Source organism: Zalophus californianus, chromosome 7 (assembly GCF_009762305.2).
Source record: "Zalophus californianus isolate mZalCal1 chromosome 7, mZalCal1.pri.v2, whole genome shotgun sequence".
Classification (NCBI taxonomy): domain Eukaryota; kingdom Metazoa; phylum Chordata; class Mammalia; order Carnivora; family Otariidae; genus Zalophus; species Zalophus californianus.
In genome coordinates this window covers 41987204-42007636 of record NC_045601.1, presented here as the reverse complement: position 1 = coordinate 42007636, position 20433 = coordinate 41987204, and the positions used below count along the sequence as shown (strand labels likewise).

At 33.8% G+C, this 20433-nt stretch overlaps 1 protein-coding gene across 3 annotated transcripts in view; it reads right to left on the bottom strand.

The window, feature by feature from the left end:
- Positions 1-293: 293 nt before the first annotated feature.
- Positions 294-20433, bottom strand: part of TBC1D32 (TBC1 domain family member 32) — a 197016-nt gene continuing 176876 nt past the window's right edge. For all 3 annotated transcript variants that reach the window (XM_027600953.1, XM_027600954.1, XM_027600955.1), the window contains 2 exons: positions 12964-13152; positions 294-532 (listed from right to left, as the gene is read on the bottom strand). In XM_027600953.1, the coding sequence (XP_027456754.1) occupies positions 413-532; positions 12964-13152 (309 nt within the window). In that variant the 3' untranslated portion in view covers positions 294-412. The remainder of the gene's footprint in view (positions 533-12963; positions 13153-20433) is intronic.

The following is a 20433-nucleotide window of genomic DNA, read 5'->3' as shown; positions in this document are numbered from 1 at the left end:
AAAACAAATGTCTTCCTTGTTTCTGTGGACTCTCTCTCTGGCTAGTCAAACGATTATTTATAATATTGATGCTTCTTTCAAAACTCATTTGGAAAAATAATACTTTAATCTTCTGGTGAAGAAAGATGTCGGTTGGGACTAGCTCTTAAACATAAAGAACCATAAGTAAATTAGATCTGATTCTAAAACAACCTCACGGAACAACGAACTTAACAAAAATGAATTTACTTCATGTCACAAACTGAGATAATTCCTACTTGAATATATATTATTATATTGAAAAAGTCCCAGTATTGATTCACAATATGTGTATTCACAAAGCATATGTTGTTATAGATACAGAAAACAACCAAGTCCCTCTGTTTCCTTTACAAATAAATAAAACACGACATTTAACTGTGTACTCCACCGTCTATGTGCTCTGCACTCTAATGTTCCTCATGTCTCTCAGCACCACTGGTCGGTAGTTTTGTTCCAAAATCTCCATGTATTCAAGGTAATCACTCACTCGAAAACCATGTAGTGCTTCTTCCTGTCAAAAAATACAAAGAGAAGTTAATTCACTGGGGTAAAAAAACACAATTCTAAGTTAATGAATTTTAAATAGTTGACTTTTTTTTTCAGCTATAGATGTGGGCTGTAAATGTGTAATTGCTTTTTATCTAGTAGGCTGTGTATGTATGTGATAGCAAGAAATCATGTACCTATGAAACAAAGTTGTCTGTTTTTAAAACCAAATTTGCTTTACAGCTTAAAAAAAAAAAGACAAACTCTTAGATAATGAAATCTTCCTAATATTTTGGATAAAGTTTCAATTATAGAATGATTGTTCACATATTTAATTAATAAAGAACCTAAAGCTTATCAAAGGATACTATAATGTTGTAAGAAATATCTGTTCTACAGCTCTGAAGGTTCATAAAACCTTCAATAGTCTGTAACTCATAATGTTGGTACAACACATGTCTATGCTAATTCTGAATTTAACAGTTAGTGTCCCAAATGAGGCACTCAAGAATAAATTAAAACAGGAGGAATATTCACTTAGAGTCTTGGAGACTTTAAGGGACTTGTACAGCTATTTTTTTTAGCATTTCCAAAGACTAGCTATGCAGTACCTACCCTCCAAAGTAAAACAAAAATTCTAAAGAAAAATCATATCTGATCCAATGTAGTATTATGTCCAGAGTTTTGGAAGCTATTTTAAAAATTGGACAATTCATGCCTTTCTAGAGATTACAGTTTAAAGGTAAAAGTTACTAACAAAAAAAAAGCAGTTCAAAAAGAAAATATATTATCCTATACCAGATATTGTGTGAGAGACAATCAGTTTATAGTGAGACTCGTGAATGTATAACAACTAGAAAAACATTACATGCAATTCTCACGAAGAATGAATGTTTGTACAGGCCTCCCTCAGATGTCACTGCTCACTTATTTAAGTAATAGTTCACAGCTTGCAAATAACTTGGGAGAACTTAAACTTATTTTGCCATGTATCAGCTAAAATATGGGTAACCTGGAGGAAGAGCTGGTACATTAAAAAATATTATTACTGATCTACAAGTCTGATGTTATAACTAAAAGAATTAAATGATGTATGCATAATATTATAACATTGGCTAGAGCTAATTCCTTCCAACATAAAATTTGAACTTTACTCTTAATTTTAAAAATAATTGTAATGTTATCTATTCTTTTATTTCTTCATTAACACATTCATTCTTTTTTTTTAAGATTTTATTTATTATTAGAGAGAGAGAGAATGAGAGATAGAGAGCACGAGAGGGAAGAGGGTCAAAGGGAGAAGCAGACTCCCTACCGAGCAGGGAGCCCGATGCGGGACTCGATCCTGGGACTCCAGGATCATGACCTGAGCCAAAGGCAGTCGCTTAACTAACTGAGCCACCCAGGCGCCCTAACGCATTCATTCTTGATTATAAACTGAAGACACAAAGATTAATTTGGCAAGTCCCTGTCCTAAAACATTAACAGCTGAGGTATACATTGTGTCTCCAGTTTTATGTATAAGCAACTCAATCAAAGGGAAGATGTTAATCTTATGAATAGCAGAAAAATATTGGGTCTTCATAAATTTCTCTCCTATCAAAAAACACTTCACTTTGCTTTCGGGGAAAAATAAGATTGAAGTAAGACCATTCTTACTGTTCAAGAATTCACTTTAAACAGTTACCATTGTGGTCATGGAAATATTGATGAATTTCTCCATTCTTTTCCTTCAAATTATGTGTGATTTGGCACTGATCAGCTCCTCATTAAAACTATATCCCAGTTGGAGAGAAATTATAGTAATGTGTTATTCTAACCAGATAAAAACCCAATGTCAGAAAAATTGCTTTAGTGCATATTCATGATTTTTAAAATAATGCTTATTGTTCATTAACTGAATCACAATAGGAGATTACACCATTTGAACAACAGTTCTAATAATTCTTTTCTGGGAAAAACTATGTAAAATCTATTGAACATCTTTTAATTACTGTCCCACTTAATTTATAAATAAAAACTACTTATGGAGAACCATTGTTATCACTTGTTTTACATATATTTATTCCTTAAGATGTTTTCTGAAATATTGGCTTAATTTTGGACATTAATTTTAAAATAAAGAGAAAATACCCTTATAACTATACTGAAGAGACACCCATATTGCAAACTGGTGCAGCCACTCTGGGAAACAGAATGGAGTTTCCTCAAAAAAGTAATTGCTTTTAGAAAGTAGAACCCAGTAATTGCACTACAAGGTATTTATCCAAAGGATACAAATATAGTTATTTGAAGGGGCACATGTACCCCAATGTTTATAGCAGTACTAACCACAATAGCCAAAATATGGGAAAAGCCCAAATGTCCATTGGCTGACGAATGGATAATGAAGAGGTGGTAATATATACACAATGGAATATTATGCAGCCATCAAAAGAATGAAATATTGCCATTTACGATGATGTCGATGGAGCTAGAGAGTATTAGGCTAAGCAAAATAAGTCAAAGACAAATACCATATGATTTCACTCATGTGTGGAATTTAAGAAATAAAACAGATGAACATAGGCGGAAAAAAGGGAGACAAACCATAAAACAGACTCTTAACTATAGAGAAGAAACTGAGGGTTGCTGGAGGGAAAGAGGATGGGGGATGGGTTAAATGGGTGATGGGGATTATGGAGGGCCCTTGTGATAAGCACTGGGTATTGTATGTTAGTAATGAATCACTGAATTCTACTCCTGAAACTAATATTACACTGAATGTTAACCAGAATTTAAATAAAAACTTGAAACAAAAAAAATGGCCAATTATGTGTATAAAGGTCATATTTCATAAGAGAAAAATATTCATTTTTAAAAGAATGTTTTTAAATGATGTAGTTCATTGTTTAAATTTTACAATTTATAACTCTGAATAAAATCTTCAGAATCTCCAGTTCTACTTTTTGTCTTCAGAGTGGTATACTTTTCATTTTATCCTAAATGTTCTCTAATGACTTTAGTGGATAACTTTACTTTGTAATTATAAGCATTTAAACTGCCAGCTTATCATTCAGTTTATAACAAACCATTTCCTCAGAATATCACTTTATCATTTTGTTTATAGACCTCAGGATAAAAATATGAATTCCCTTATTCCTTTTTATTTAAAGTAATCTCTACCCTGAACATGGGGCTTGAATTTATGACCCCGAGGTCAAGAGTTGCATGCTCTGCCGACTGAGCCAGCCAGGCACACCTGAATTCCCTTATCCTTTAAATAAGCAGACATATGTAATTATATAAGGCAACACTATCCCTTTTTTATATAAACAATGCATTATTTCAAGGTTTTTTTTAATATGTTACTTATGAAGTGGTTTATATCTTGGCTAGAAGTTCATTTTGAGCATATTGCATTTTCTTTTTTGTACCTAATGATTTTTCAACCAGTGTGCCTTTAATGATTGGCTCTCTTCATTAATTCTGGGTTTCAAATGTTGAATCATCAAAAAGCATTAAAAATTACTATTCTAGGGCACCTGGGTGGCTCAGTCAGTTAAGCGTCTGCCTTCAGCTCAGGTCATGATCCCAGGGTCCTGGGATCGAGTCGCTCAGGCTCCCTGCACAGCGAGGAGTCTGCTTCTTCCTCTCCCTCTGCCTCTCCCCTCTTCTTGTGCTCTCTCGCTCACTCTCTCAAATAAATAAAATCTTTTAAAAAATAATAAAATAAAAATTACTGTTATAAACCACAATATTTCATGTGCATTCAATATTACATGATATGGCACATACACAGCTTGCCTCTCTCCTTTATATACAGAACCCAGTTTCAAATATGTATCCACTGATTTTCTTTTACTATTGAGAACATTTAATTAGAAAGTCCACTGATTTCAGGGTTTTTAAAAGGGTAACCAGACTAGTCGGTGAGAGACAACCTGATATACTAGGAAGGAGTACAAGATTTGGATTCATACCAAAAGTGGGTTCAAACTCCCCTGTATTAGTTACTAGGTGTATGAACCTGGGGATGTTTACTGACACTCTAAGCCTCAACTTCTCATGTGCAAATGCAGACAATAATGGCATAAGGTTGTACTGTCTGAACTCCTTTTCATGGACTATAAAACCTTATATGATCTGGCTCCTGACTCCTCTCTTACTGTTCTATCTCACCTTGTTCTGGTCACAGTGGTCATCTCAACACTTTCTAAGTGGGCTAACCTCATACTTACCTCTAAGATTCTGCCTTTGCCCTTTTTCCTATTTAGAAGAATTTTGCCCTGAAGTCCTTGCATTGCTTTTTCCTTTGCTTCATTCAGATCTCTGCTTACTCTCTCAGAGTAGCCTTTGCTGGACTATCTAAATAGCATCTCTAACTTAGTCTGACTCTCTTAAGATGTTTGATTTCCTTATAATAAGATCTATCAATACCCGAAGCATTATCTATTTATTCAAATATTTGTCTACCAGTAGAATGAAAGGTCAATGTGGGTAGGGACATGGCCTGTCTTGTGACAGAGCTGTGCCTGGGACACAGCTGTTGTACAATAGTTGACTAAGTCAATGAGGGAATTAACAATACCCATAAATCCCTTTGCTCAGTGCCTGGCATTCAATAAGCACTCAAGGTATCAATGGTAGAACATCTTTATTAACTGATGGTCTCTAAAGTGGCTAAGTTAGATTTTCTTGATCACGCTACAAATCTGTAATGTTCAACATCGAAGACTATTGACTCCAGTCTGTTTTTCAACCTCTTGCTAAAAAGATAAGGGAACAATTCACTTAAAATATTATATTGTCTTATCTTGCAACTTCTCAGGAATATGCCTCTTATAGAAATCAAGCTATACCTATACTTTCAAACATTATTTGTATCAAAGTTTCCAAAAATAATTTCTAGCAAAAATGTTTTTAGAGCTACTACAAGCCCTGTAAATTTGGAATTTGAATCAAAGGTAAGCCTTTTGGGTTGGTAAATAAATACAAAGTACAAAAAGATTGAGTGTGTTAACATTACATGCCTTAGTTTTATGACTTCAGGATCAAGTTTAGGTATTTTCTGCTATATTCTTTCCCAAATTTAATTATTAATGTATTTGAAAGGTGATTTCAAAAAGACATAATAGTTCTTTATAAAGTCTAAAAACAAGTCACTTTGAGTGGGTTAAATAGGAACAATAATCACCTGGAGACATACAAAAGTTTAACACAAAAGGTGTAGAATTTAATACACACTGAGATAACTTAAAGGATTTACATGAATATCAAATCTCACATAAGAAACATCAAATTATATAGTAAGAGTCACATGAGAGAAGTTTTGTGAACTTAGCTCTGCTCTTTACCTTTGCTAGAGATGATTTTTTTGTGTGTTGTGTTTGACCTATCATGACAAAGGACCTTCTTTCTTGGTCAAAGTGGTAGAAAAACAACCAATCTGTAAGTAATGTTTTTTCTAATATGTTTCTCCTGGGGTGCTTGGTATAATTAGAAATTTCTAAGCCCAATAGCCCCCAAACTTCTGAATCCCTGGTGTTGGCATTCTGGATTCAAGTTTCAAAGGTAACATTTTTACATATTCTAAAGGTTTCAAGCTATTTGAGATTTTATACTAAAACCTGGCAACTCAGGCCTGTCATGAAAATTGTTTTGGTAGGTCTGTGGAGGAGTCTAGATATGTCAGTTTTTAATATTTTTTTTTTTTTTTAGATTTTATTTATTTATTCATGAGAGACAGAGGGAGAGAGAGAGGGAGAGAGAGAGAGAGAAGCAGAGGGAGAAGCAGGCTCCCAAGGAGCAGGGAGCCTGATGCGGGACTCGATCCCAGGACCCTGGGATCATGACCTGAGCCGAAGGCAGACGCCTAACCATCTGAGCCACCCAGGCGCCCTAGATATGTCAGTTTTAATAAGCACACTAATGATCCTCAGTATTAGGGACGTGTATATAGTGTGTGTAGTTCTGGATAGAGTATGAGGTTCAAAAATATTTAGGAAAGAGTATGTAAAAGATTTTAACTCATGCCACCTCACACTGATCAGAATGGCTAAAATTAACAACTCAGGAAACAAGAGATGTTGGCGAGGATGCAGAGAAGGGGGAACCATCTCACACCGTTAGTGGGAATGCAAACTGGTGCAACTACTCTGGAAAACAGTATGGAGATTCCTCAAACAGTTAAAAATTCAACTATCCCATGACCCAGCAATTACACTACTAGGTATTTATCCAAAGGACACAAATGTAATGATATCGAAAGGGCACATACACCCCAATGTTTATAGCAGCAATGTCCACAATAGCCAAAATATGGAAAGAGCCCAGATGTCCATCAACAGATGAATAAAGAAAATGTGATACACACATACACACACACACACACACACACACACACACACACACACACACACACAAAATGGAATATTAGCCATCAAACAGAAAGAAATCTTAACCATTTGCAATGATGTGGATGGCACTAGAGGGTATTATGCTAAGTGAAGTAAGGCAGAGAAAGACAAATACCGTATGATTTCACCCATATGTGGAATTTAAGAAACAAAACAGATGAATATAGGGGAAAGGAAGAAAAAATAAAATGAAAACAGAGGGAGGCAAACCATAAGAGACTCTTAACTACAGGAAACAAACTGAAGGCTGCTGCAGGGGAGGGGGTTTGAGGATGGGGAAATTGGGTGATGGTTATTAAGGAGGGCACTTGATGTAATGAGCACTGGGTTGCACTTATATGCACCTGATGATTCACTAAATTCCATCCCTGAAACTAATAATACAGTATATGTTAACTAAATTGAATTTAAATAAAACATTTAAAAATAATAAATAATAATTTATAAAATTATTAAAAAATAATAAATAAATAATTTTAACTTAGCTGAGGGATACATGGGCATATGTGATGGCTAGGGAGATGATCCAATCCCGGCTGCGTAAATGAGGGAATAAACCTTGATCAGACACAATGTAAGAGAATGATCCTGACCTAGATCTGAAGTATATGCCAGGTATTACTATGATTTACTAAGATGGCTATGGGGCTAGAGAAGAAAAAATGGGAGCAAAAGTATATAGTCTATCTATGGACTTGGAAAAAGGTCTATTTTGCTTGCTGTGTTCTCTACACATCTTTTTCTTCAGTTAATAACAAGAGAAGGATGGGACAGGGATGGGACAGGGATGTAGATGTTCAAATAACTGCTTTTTTTTTTTTTTTAAAGCACTTGCTATGTGCCAGATAATGTTCTAGAAGTATTTTACAAAAAGATATCACTTAATTCCTCAACAATTCCATGTAATAGGTATTATTTCACAACGAATTATACAGATGAGAAAACTGAGGCACAGAGAGGTTAAGCAAGGTATACAAGCTTACAGAGTGAGAGAGCCAGAATTTGAATACAGGCAAACTCAAGCGATATAAGAACAATGAGAAACACTTACTGCAAACCACAGTTAACATAAAACTGAACGTGTTTTATCTATTCTCTCAGATGATGAATTATTTTTTGTACTATGTATACTTTTGTCTTTTAAAAGCTTAGCAATTCATGTGATGTTTCTCAGTCTGATCTCCATTCCTTATCTGTCAACATGTTCTGGTAACAGCTGCAGGAACAACAACAAAATTCCTCTTGACAATTTACTGATTGGATTGAAATTAATCTGATTTTTTCATAATTATAAATTGATTTTGCCATAACATGCAGGATTTAGTTGAAGCATTTTAATTAAGTATTTTGAGCCTTCACAGCCTGAATTTCACTGGAAGGCATTCTTTTCCTAACCGGGCATTTCAGTGAAGTTTTCCCCAAGTTGAACTCAATTGAATTCACAAACTAAAACCAAGATCACTGCCAACCTGTTATCATGCTAGAGAGAAATGCAATATAGCCAGTTGGTTAAACAGTGGGTCTTCTCAAGTACTATTAAACTCTTTCTAAACTGGCTTGCTTTCATGAGTGCGTGAGAGTGAGAAAGAGAGAGGAAGAGAAAGAGACACTCCACTTAAAACAAACTTTAGACTTTCAAGCTCACTGGTATATTTGAGAGTACTGCACTTATTTTTCTGGATGATGTTTTTCTTTCTGGTAAGTGTGATGCCCATCATCTGTCACAGATTAAAACATCCAGGACCCTAAATCCAAGGACTAAGCCCTTCAGCAAACCATCAAAAGTTGTCTTAGCTCAGGACTGATGTATCAATCACTGCATGTGGGAATAATGCACTTATTATACCTAAGTATATAATAATGCTGCTCTATTACCAAACCCACTTATTTGTTGTGTCTACAAAGATATTGTGGAAAACTCAGAAAACACCTTGTTGATATCATCTTATATCCATGCCATTCATTTAATCATTTAGTGGTTTAGCCAAAAGAGGAAAAATAAAGTATTTGGGGATTGGGGATGATTTTGTTTTTCAAGTAAACCTGGTTTGACTATTCATGTTCACCACCTGGTCTAAGAAATTCCAAATCATCTTTTTAATACATTGATCATGAAGAATTGCTCAGTGGGCTATCAGAAATGTAGTCAATGAGTCTAGGCTCCCAATTACCTAATTTAAAATCTCGAGCCTAAACCCAAATGAATACAAATGGGTTAATACTATCTCTATACTATATGCTTCAGACAGATTATTATTCCTAAAGCAATGCTTCTATCATGTTACTCTCTGTCAATAAATGAAGCTTAAACTAGGAAAATTTTAACTGCATATTTTCAATCTTCTGGAACCATCTCATTACCTGAAGTTTCTCAGGATAACTGATAATAGTTGAAAACATGTTTGCGGTTTTTCAATATTTTGGAAAACTTTCAATTGGGCCTGATTATTTGAACATATTTACCATAGTCAGATGCTTATTTTATCTATTTTATATAATGATTCAATGCCCTCCTTTTAAAAAGTTTTATTATGCAAGAAGTATGGACCCATTCTTCTAAAATCAAAACAATAACAATAACAAATACACTAAAAAGTAAAAGTCCTCTGTTCTACTTCACCTCTTCAGAAGCAATCGTATTTAAATATGTATAGTCAGAAAATAACATGTAATCTATGTAAGAATAGTATTATGGTTGTGGTATATAGTTATATGGAGAATTACTAAGTTTTTTTTTTTCACCCTTTGCACAAGTCTGAGATTTCTGGATTAGAAAGTATAAAACATAATTCCCCAGGTTTAATCCTTATAACTACAGTTGAATGAGAAATTTTTAAATCTATAACTATTTCTGACTTGCGTTGTGTTCAGGGGAAGGAAAAATGAACATCACTTTTAAATCCTTATAACTACAGTTGAATGAGAAATTTTTAAATCCTATAACTATTTCTGACTTGGGTTGTGTTAAAGGGAAGGAAAAATGAACATCACTTTATTAGCTAAAGTTTCACTATTGGTTAATATGTGAATAAGTGGAAAAGAGTCTATATATTTATATACATGGGAAACAACAGGTCATAACAGGACTTTATAAAGTAAAGGGGCATGTAAATGCATATTTAAATAAACCATGCTGGAATTTATCTCACAAGAAAAATAACTGCCCACCAAAAGAGATCAGTGAACTTGAGACCTACCTGTTGAAAATAAAACAAAAAATAAAATGGAGTCCAGTATCAGAAAGATATTTTTCCTAATCCCTGAGATGAATGCAAACAGAAGGAGTAAGAAGTAAGGTTAGTTCCAGGACAAGTGCTAAAATTAATTCTTTGCCAACATGTTCTTAGTTTGGATTTAAATCAATTCAATTAAAATTTTAGTAATTTAAATAGGACTTGAGTAGTAACCTTTTCCCCCTCATTTAAAAATTCCTTAGTTTTAAACTGATAGTTTTATCAAGAAGTAGTCAACAAAGAGAAGAAACTGCAATAATCACCAACATTAATTAGATTTAAAGAATTTAGTAATGTTTGTTACTAAATGTGAACAAAAATAAGTTCATCTTTCCCTTTATATGTATTAGTTGTTTATTCTATCAACAAATACTTATTGGGCACCTATTATATGCCAGCTACTGTTCAAGGCATTGAAAATACATAAGTAAACGAGATGGACAAAATCACTGTCCTTGTGGAACATAAACATTATACTGAGGAAGACTGACAAAAATATACATTAAAAAATTTCAGCTAGTGACAAATACTCTAAGAGAAACTGAAGTGGGATAAAAGGTTAGAGCATTACAGGTTAGAGGATATTATAAGGTCCTGGGAAAATTTCAGACTCTGAAATTCCTATAATTGACCACAGTAGTGATGAAAGTGTCACTTACTAAAAAGGACCCCACATTTTGTTCTCAACATAATCCCCATTTGGTTAACCATCCCTGTTCTCCAAATTACTTCTTGCAGATAATTGTTTTCTTTTTCTACCTAAGTTTTCCTTTTACATGTACAATCATTGTCTTGGTATATTTTTTTCATTAAAAATGTTCCTAAGGAGTACCTGGGTGGCTCAGTCGGTTGAGCATCCAACTCTTGATTTCAGCTCAGGTTATGTTCTTGGGACAGTGAGATGGAGCCCTGCATCAGGCTACCTGCTGGGCATGGAGCCTGCTTAAGATTCTCTCTCCCCCTGCCCCTCACCCCCACCATGCTCATGCTGACTCTCGCTCTCTCTCTCTCAAAAAAAAAAAAAAAGTTCCTAAGATAGCAATTCCAGTGATATATGTAGACAGTTTGAGACCTTTTGAATTCAGTATTAATGAAATAAAAATTCTTGATAGTTTGGCAATCTTGAATAATCAATGATGTTTATTTATAGAACATCATGATTAAAGGGAAAGAGCTCTGACAAGTATCTAGTGGTAAAGAATAACGATAAAATTAAAACTACAATGAGATACCACCTCACACCAGTCAGAATGGCTAAAATTAACAAGTCAGGAAATGACAGATGTTCACGAGGATGCAGAGAAGGGGGAACCCTCCTATACTGTTGGTGGGAATGTAAGCTGGTGCAGCCACTCTGGAAAACAGAATGGAAGTTCTTCAAAAAGTTGAAAATAGAGCTACCCTATGCCTAGCAATTGCACTACTGGGTATTTACCCAAAGATATAAATGTAGTAATCCGAAGGGGCACCTGCACCCCAATGTTTATAGCAGCAATGTCCACAATAGCCAAACTATGGAAAAAGCCCAGATGTCCATCACAGATGAATGAATAAAGAAATGTGGTGTATATATACATACATATATATATGTATGTATACACACACACACACACAATGGAATATTATGCATCCATCAAAAAAAAGGAAACCTTGCCATTTGCAATGACACAGATGGAACTAGAGGGTATGATGCTAAGTGAAATAAGTCAATCAGAGAAAGACAATAATCATATGATCTCACTGATATATGGAAATTGAGAAACAAGGTAGAGGATCATAGGGGAAAAGAGGAAAAAATGAAACAAGATGAAACCAGAGAGGGAGACAAACCATAAGAGACTCTTAATCTCAGGAAACAAACTGAAGGTTGCTGCAGTGGAGGGGGGTGGGAGGGATGGGGTGGCTCGGGATGGAGACTGGGGAGGGTTATGTGTTGTGGGGAGTGCTGTGTATTGTGTAAGACTGATGAATCACAGACCTACACCCCTGAAACAAATAATACATTATGTTAATTTTAAAAAGTAAAAAAAATAATGATAAAATTAATTAACAGAAATTATTTGCTGATCTAGAGAAAACCTAGCAAAGGACAAATGCTGGTTTTGGTGTATGCATGTGTATGTGTGTCTGTGGGATGGTGAAGGGAGCAGGGGGAGGGAAATACTTGAGGGAATCTCTCAAATTCAAGGAGAGATTTTAACTTAAGACAAATACAGTTGGATTTCCATCAAGAATTGCACACAGGGATGCATTTATATAACTGTATTTCCTAAAGTTCAGAGCTTCAAAACACACTACTGTGAGAGAGAAAGCAAGTTATATTTTGTTTTAAAATATTAACTTACATAATGTAGTGACTTTTTAAAAAGAATGTTATGATAGAATAATCTTTCATGGAAACATTCTATAGAAATAGGTGAAAGTTTAAAAAAATATAGAATATGAAGGCACAGGAAATTGCATGAAATATTTTTAAAATGTTTCAAACCTCTGTCCTAACATAGTAGCTTGAGCTTTTAGTGACCAGATAAGATACAAAGAATAGACAGATAGATAGATACAGATATGAAATACATCTTGTGGGATAGAACACTGGCTAACAGACATCTCAGCTTCTTCACACTGCAGTCCCACCACTCCCTAGTGTGTCATCTTGAGCAACTTAAGTTGGTGCCTCAGTTTCCTCATCTCTAAAACGAGAATAATAGTACCTACCTCTTAAGGTTGTTTTCAGATGATCGTCAAGAAAAGTGTCTGACATATAAGCATCCCATCAAAGTTAGCTATGAACTCTTAACCACAATTTTCCCCCTAAAGTTACTTACTTTTAGGAAAACCTGCAGATCTTGAGTCTGAGTGTGCTGCAGAATGTCTTGCTGCAGATGTTTGAATATAGCTATACAGAGATACACTTGATAATCAGGACCAAGGAAAACACAAGTAGCAATATAATGGCAGATTTCTATCCAGTCTAAATAATTCCAAAAACACTGAGTTATCCATTGCAGGCAAATCTAGAAAAAAAGAAGTTACTTCATTAGAAAGCTTATAAAACCATACTTTAAAAAAGCAGTAACCACTAACTCACACAAAACTAATGAAGAGCTTGGCACATGATCCAAATGGAAAGACATCCTAGGATGCTTCATCTATTTGCTTAATGCGTGAGAAAACTTTCATGGCCTAGGGACTCAAGACTTAGAGGTAACTCACGGTGTTCATACTGCTCATATACGTATTGCTAAATGCCTTCTTTATTCATACAGTCCTCTTACCCACAACATCAGTCTGCTCTCTACAGATAACAAATGCTAACAGACCATTTTAATTCAGAGATGTTAGTTTTTTCTACCCTACCTATAATCACAGATGTATAATTATGCAGATGACAGATTGCTAAATGTTACATAAATGCAAATGGACTCTTGCTGAATCAAAAAATCATTTAAACCAAACAGGATTATATAACATAAAAAGTGGAAGTTAATGTAGAAAATAAAAGTGAGACTTTTACAAAAATCATTTATGTTACTCTTTGAGTAACATTCAGATTGTTCAGATTATAAAAGGAATACGTGCCCATTGCGGAAAAAAAATAGAAAGAGTAAAAAAAAAAAAAAGCATAGTAACAGTGGCACAGTGATGAACACTGTTAACATTTTGGTACATCAATGCTATGGGTGGAATTGTGTCTCTCCCCCAAAAGTATGTCCAAGTTCTAAACAACCCACAGTGCTTGTGCATGTGACACTATTTGGAAACAGGGTTTTTACAGAGGTAATCAAGATAAAATGAGATCACTAGGGTGAGTCCTATCCTAATATGACTGGTATCAGATAAAAAGGGAAAATGTGAACACAGAAACACAGAGGGAAGATGAAAAGGCACACATGGGGAATGTCATATGAAGACAGAGGACTGGAAGATGGCATTTACAAGTCAAAACCATCTAAGGCTATCAGAACCTAGGAGAGAGGCATCAAACAGTTCTTTCCCTAGTGCCTTCAGAGGGAACACAGTCTTGCTAACACTTTCATTCTGGACTGCTGGCCTCCAAAATTGTGAGTCAATAAATTTCTGTTGTTTTAAGCTACCCAGTTCATACTGTTTTGGTACTGCAGTCCTAGGAAACTAAGATAATTACTTTCCAGTATTCTAATTTTCATTTATGATTTACAAATTACCATTGAAGAAATATTTCCTTTGTTGAATCTCTTCCCTTATACTTTTGTTTTTGGCGGTGGGGAGCAGGGAATGGGAACAGATATGATGGCTTATCTCAATTTGTCATAGATCTAAAAAACAGATGTACAAATCTTCCTTTTTTGTTCTATGATTTTACCCTTTTAAAGATATATTCTTGAATACTTTCTATAACTCATTTTTTTAAGATCTGATTCAATATGGGGAATGCTGATTCTACCATTAAGTGGCTTCAACATGGTGTATTAGTCTGCTCAGGCTAGCATAACAAAGTACCACAGACTAGGTGACTTAAATAACAGAAATGTATCTTCTCACAGTTCTGCAGAAGTCTAAGATCAAGGTGTTGGCAGGGTTGGACCTCTCTCCTTGGCTTGTAGATGCCAATCTTCTATGTTTCACCTGGTCTTCCACTGGATATCTGTGCCCAAATTTCTTCTTTTAAGGACTGTAGACAAATTGGATTAGGGCCTACCCTAATATATCTCATTTTAACTTACCCCTTTAAAGACCCTGTCTCCAAATACAGTCATTCTGAGGGTAGTGGTGGTGAAGATTATATGAGTTTTGGGGGTGGGGTGACACAATTCAGCTCATACCAGATGGTATTAATGAATTTTGTTTTCCCTATGTTATTACTTATGTCAACCAATAACATTTTAATTTCAGCTATTATAGGCATATCTTTCTATCTCATTTTCTACTCATATTTCCTATTATTGATAATGCCAACTACATATCACTAATATTTTCTTCTGGTTTTTTTACTGTAATTCCATTCTCAGGTACAAGATTTTGCTTTTATAAATATTATGAGCCCATTCTATAAGGCTCAAAACCTAGTCATAGAGCCTATGAGTTAAGTCAGTATTGAATTTTATCTATGAATGCCCAATGTTATCAACAGGTAGAATATATTTGATTTCCTTTTGTCCCAACTTTAGTCTTAGCACTAATAGGATTCTTCTCCCAGATCTTGACCTGCAGGGTAGCTTGGCATGCAGAGCTCATTACCAAACTTCCATTGCCCACATAATACGGCTCTACAGCACTGGGGAGAAAATATCTTCTACTCTTACTTTACTAGATAGGTTGAAGCAGTCATTTTTAAAAAAAACAATACTTTTAATTCCTTTAATGCACTGCTGCCTCTGTTCTTTGCTATAGCTATTAATGCCAAGCAACTTATGGCCATACTGTTAATAAAAATGAGTCTCTGGATGAATTAAGGAGAAACAAAAGAAGAGTAGAAATTCGTACAGATGATCCCTGCAGCCAGAAAAGGCAGTTCCCATTCTGCTGTCAGTTTTAGGGGTGAGTGACATGTAGACAGAGATGAGGGGTCACAGCATTTGTCCATCTTTTTCAGCAGCCTTACTGTTCTAGAGGTTGGACAGTGTGAAACTGCTGATCCTCAACTCATTTTGATCTTGAAACCTCACAACTTTATATGGTTCAAACAAAGATATCTGAAGTTAAAATATATGTAGGGAGATACTTATCTTTATTGGTTAAAAGAAAGCCACCCCAAAATCTGCAATTAGTTCTTTCTTATACATAGTTATTACTGCAGTTTTCTGGCATTTACATACATTCAAACATTGTTTTCTGTACATTGTCTATTTTTCTTCCATTAAACAGAAATAATGCCTGTCTTTTTCTACATATGGGAAATTTAGGAAAGGAAAATGAGATTATAACTGAAAGCACTTTGAAAGTATATAAAGCACTATATAAATGTTACTCTATAACAAAGTACAGATGTTTATTATTCATTTAATATTTATCAAGTACCTAATATACAAACAAGCATTATAATTTTTAAGTGAACAAAAGACATTTAGTCCCTGCTCTCATAGAGCTGACACTCAAAGGGGAGATGTACACTTTTTAAATATATGTCCCTCTTCATTTGGCAGAAATTATATCAGCTAATCTGTGTGCAAGATGATTTAGAATCATTAAACTGTAATAGAATTCTAAAATCACATTCCCCTAGAAGACTGAGCAATGAGTCACAGTATTTAATCCTTAAGCAGATAACTTCTCTCTTTATAGAATGCAAAGGTTTGCAAATCAGCTAACAATCTAGAATTCTAAAAGGATAAAGGAAATAGTATGTGTCCAAGCAGAATGATAAACTCATAAAACATTTTTTATTATGGAATTTTTCAAATATATACATAAAAGGAAAAACAGTACATGAACCAGATCCATCAGAGATTCAAAATTTTGATTGGTAAGGTTCTTCAGCACATTTCCCGCTCCAGATTCCCCTTCTTTAAACTTTTTGAAAGAAATACATCATAAGTTGCTATAAATTATATCTGTGTTTGCTTTAAAACACACAGAAAATCTCAGTTACCAGTGGCATCAGTTTTTCTTTTTATCTATCACACAAGACAAAAATAATCTTAGAAAACCAGCACTACCACAAGTAATATGATTACTTAAAACAGTATTTTTGCTGTTCTATGTCTTTAGACAACATATCACTTCACACAGATTCCTGTGTTTTAAAGTGATTCTCATGAGTTTATACTATCCAATGTGTAGTTAGGTTCATTTGATTCAGTTTGACTTTGTATTCTTAGGGACAGAATTTGTTTATTTTGTTGGTTACATGTTTTTATATCACTATATAAAAAAATATTTAAATGATTCCAAAGTAAAAATATAAAAGTAAGGTATATTCCCTGACTCTTCAGCTCATTCCTTCCCTATCCCTATAAGCAATCATTTAAAAAAATGTGGTATATTCTTTCATGTTTTTAATAAAACACATTTGTACATGCATTTGTATGTTCACTCTTTCTTGTATAAATGGTAACATACTAAACACTCTCTTTACCTTTTTATCACTTAAGAAAGGATCCTGAATATCACTCCAACACAATATACAGAGGTATTTTTCATTTTTACAACTGCATGGTATTCCACCACAGATAAGCCATAATTTTTCAACCAAACTCCTATTTATAGACGTTTGCAGTTTTTAGTCTTTTGATACTATAATCAGTGCTATAACAAACATTTGTATGTATTTTCAAATTTTTGTGAGATAATCTCCCGGATAGATTTCTATACATGAGATTGCTGGGTTAAAGGGTAAATGCACGTAAAATTTTGCTAGACACTGCCAAATTCCCTCTTATAAGTCCAAAGATGTACTGCATCTTCAAAACTAAGAAGCTGAGTTCTTCTATTCATCAAAAAAAATCAGTGATGAAATGGTGTACAAAGAAAGTGAAACAAACTAATTACATTTGTTTTTATAGTAAAACCAACGTTCTTTAAACCTAATTACTTTTTAAAACATTTAAATGGTGTTTTAGGCCTAGGTGTTTAGGTGTTTCTAAGTGATTTAGAAAATCACTTGTATGATATACATGAAAACGTACCACAACCTTCCTAGGAAATTCTGCTCTTCAACCATACTTAAGCTATTAAAGGACATTAAGATGCAACACTGAGATAAACATAATTATTTTATCTGAGGTAAATTATTCTCACTTGTATCTAGATCTAAAAAACAATCTTCAAAAAATTCCGTAAGAATTAAGTAAAAAAAGTTTGGTTAAAACAATTTTTTATGGATACCTGATTAAGTCAGAATAAGTATAAATTAAATGACCAAGTTTTATGACTCAAAGACAATGTTTTTACAACTCTTCTGGCTTTATTTTATTTGCTCTCACCATAGAAAGAATATTAGCAAAGAAAGAAAGAAAACTAATTTCAAAATCAAAAGATGTGGCTTCAAGTGAAGTCCTTGCTATCAAGGTAACTTCAATTAAGTCAATTCACTGACTTCACTGATTCTGAATTTCTACTTCTGTCACATGAAGTAGTCAAAATTTTGAATGAGATAAGCTCTGGAAATACATCTTTACACTGCAAAGAGTTGTTATACATAAGAGTATTTCTGTTGTACTTCTAGGCAAGATACTATATCACACACCCAAAGAACCTCAAGATAAATCAGGCACACATACCTTTAAGGATCTTCAACTATTAAAGAGATAAAGGACACATCTGTGTCCTATTCCACAAGGCAAGATATAGATTTCTACTGGAAGTATAGAAACAATACACAAATTCAAATCTACTTGTAGTTCATTGAAGAAAAATTTTCCACTTGGACAAACATAAAGGATAAGTAGCTGACACAAAGATGTGGCACAGGGAGAAAGAAGGTACTATTTCAAGTCATAACATCAGCAACATGAGAGGAGGGAAAGCCTGGGGAGATAGAGATACATAGATAGATAGATAGATAGATAGATAGATAGATAGATAGATAGATAGACAGACAGATAGATAGATATAGATATGTAGACATTTATGAATAGAGCATGAATAAGAAACATTCTGCTTTGCATTTATATAATTCTGCATTTTCAAAAAACACTATGTCACAAAATATGAAACGTTAAGAATAGTTTTTTTTTTAAATCCAGTCTTCATGATGGGAGGAGGAGAAAAAAACAGCAAAGGAGAAACAACCATGAGGTTTTTCTAAAGTATATTCAGAGGATTATCCATGTTAGCCCATTTGTGGACACAGTAGAGTACAATGATATGCAGAATAAATACACCAAGGAATTATAAGAGATAAATCATTAAAGATATGTGGTACTTCTTAAGCTAGGAAAGTTAAATAAAGTACAATAAGGAAAGTGTTTTACCAAAGGATAAAATTTGTCAAAAAGTTAATTAGAATATGTGATTTTTCTGTTCATTTAAAAAAGGAGGACTATATATTTGGAATTTCTATTTTCCACTCTCAGTTACTCTTAAACTCTAATCAACATATATTTCTATTTTAATTTTTTTTGTATTCTAGTTGAACATATATTTTTACTCTAGAGACATATGTATTTTATTTAGCAACCTACTCACAAATCCTTCATTAATCAACCAATCCCTTAGTGTCTGTAAATACACAACTTCAAAAAGCACTGCTCCTAATTAGATCAAAATGAATAAGCTTTGAAATACGAAATCTGTATCCAAATGATTACTTAAGCATCTACACCTATTCATTACTTAAAAGTTGTTTCATATTTTATAATTAGCAGTAAAATGGCAAATAATATCAACAAAGCAATGATATATATTTAAGGAAGAAAATGATTAGCTCACAAGAGCCATTAAAAAGGCATTTTTACATTAGATAATTTAAGAAACATAACAACATTACTGCTTGGAAATAATGCAGTGGGTTTTATTAGATAAATCTGCTACATATATGCAATTTCAAATTGATAAATGCCAAAATAATAAAAAGGTATCGAATTGATACAGTGAGGCTAGAGGTGCTACAAGTTTCCCCACAGTTCATGGTAGTCTATTTTAAAATTTAAAGGATATATGTTAAGAACTAATAAATGATTGAAGGCATTAGACAACATATATTACTCAAGACTAGAATGGCAAAAAGAGCTCTCAGGAACATTTTGTTCCCTAGCTTGGATTTTTAGAAGAGTAGAAAGAATAGATTATTCAGCTTACAGTAAACATTTAGGTATCTACTTCCAACCAGAATTCAACATTTTATGATTCAAAATTTCCAAAACTGTTTTAGTACATGCCAAGTAAGAGCTACAACTGCTCAGGAAAGAATATTCCTTTTCATTACATGCAATTCCTTGTTATATTTAGACTTAATAACTTCAGGAAATTTAGAACTCAACAGGCACAGTAACCAGATGCAAGTAAATGTAATTACATGACATAAGGGCTCTTCAAAATAAGTCTAAAGGCACATTACCAAGAACTATATGGTCTAGTTAAGAGGAAAGGTTGCCAGGAGGACAAATCCAAGGAAATGCAACCATTGTTTACTATTAAGAAATCTATCAATGGTCACATAAACAAGTCACATAAACCCCAAGATCAAGATAACCTTAACCCTAGAGGAACTTGACAAAATTCAACATTCTTTTTTGATTAAAAGAAAGGAAACAAAATTCAATATTTTACATAAAGTAGAGGATTCTTCCATAGCACGACAGGGAATAATTCTCTTAATGGTGAAATACTAGATGATTTCTTAATAATTGTTCAAGTCTAAAACAAGCAAGCCACTA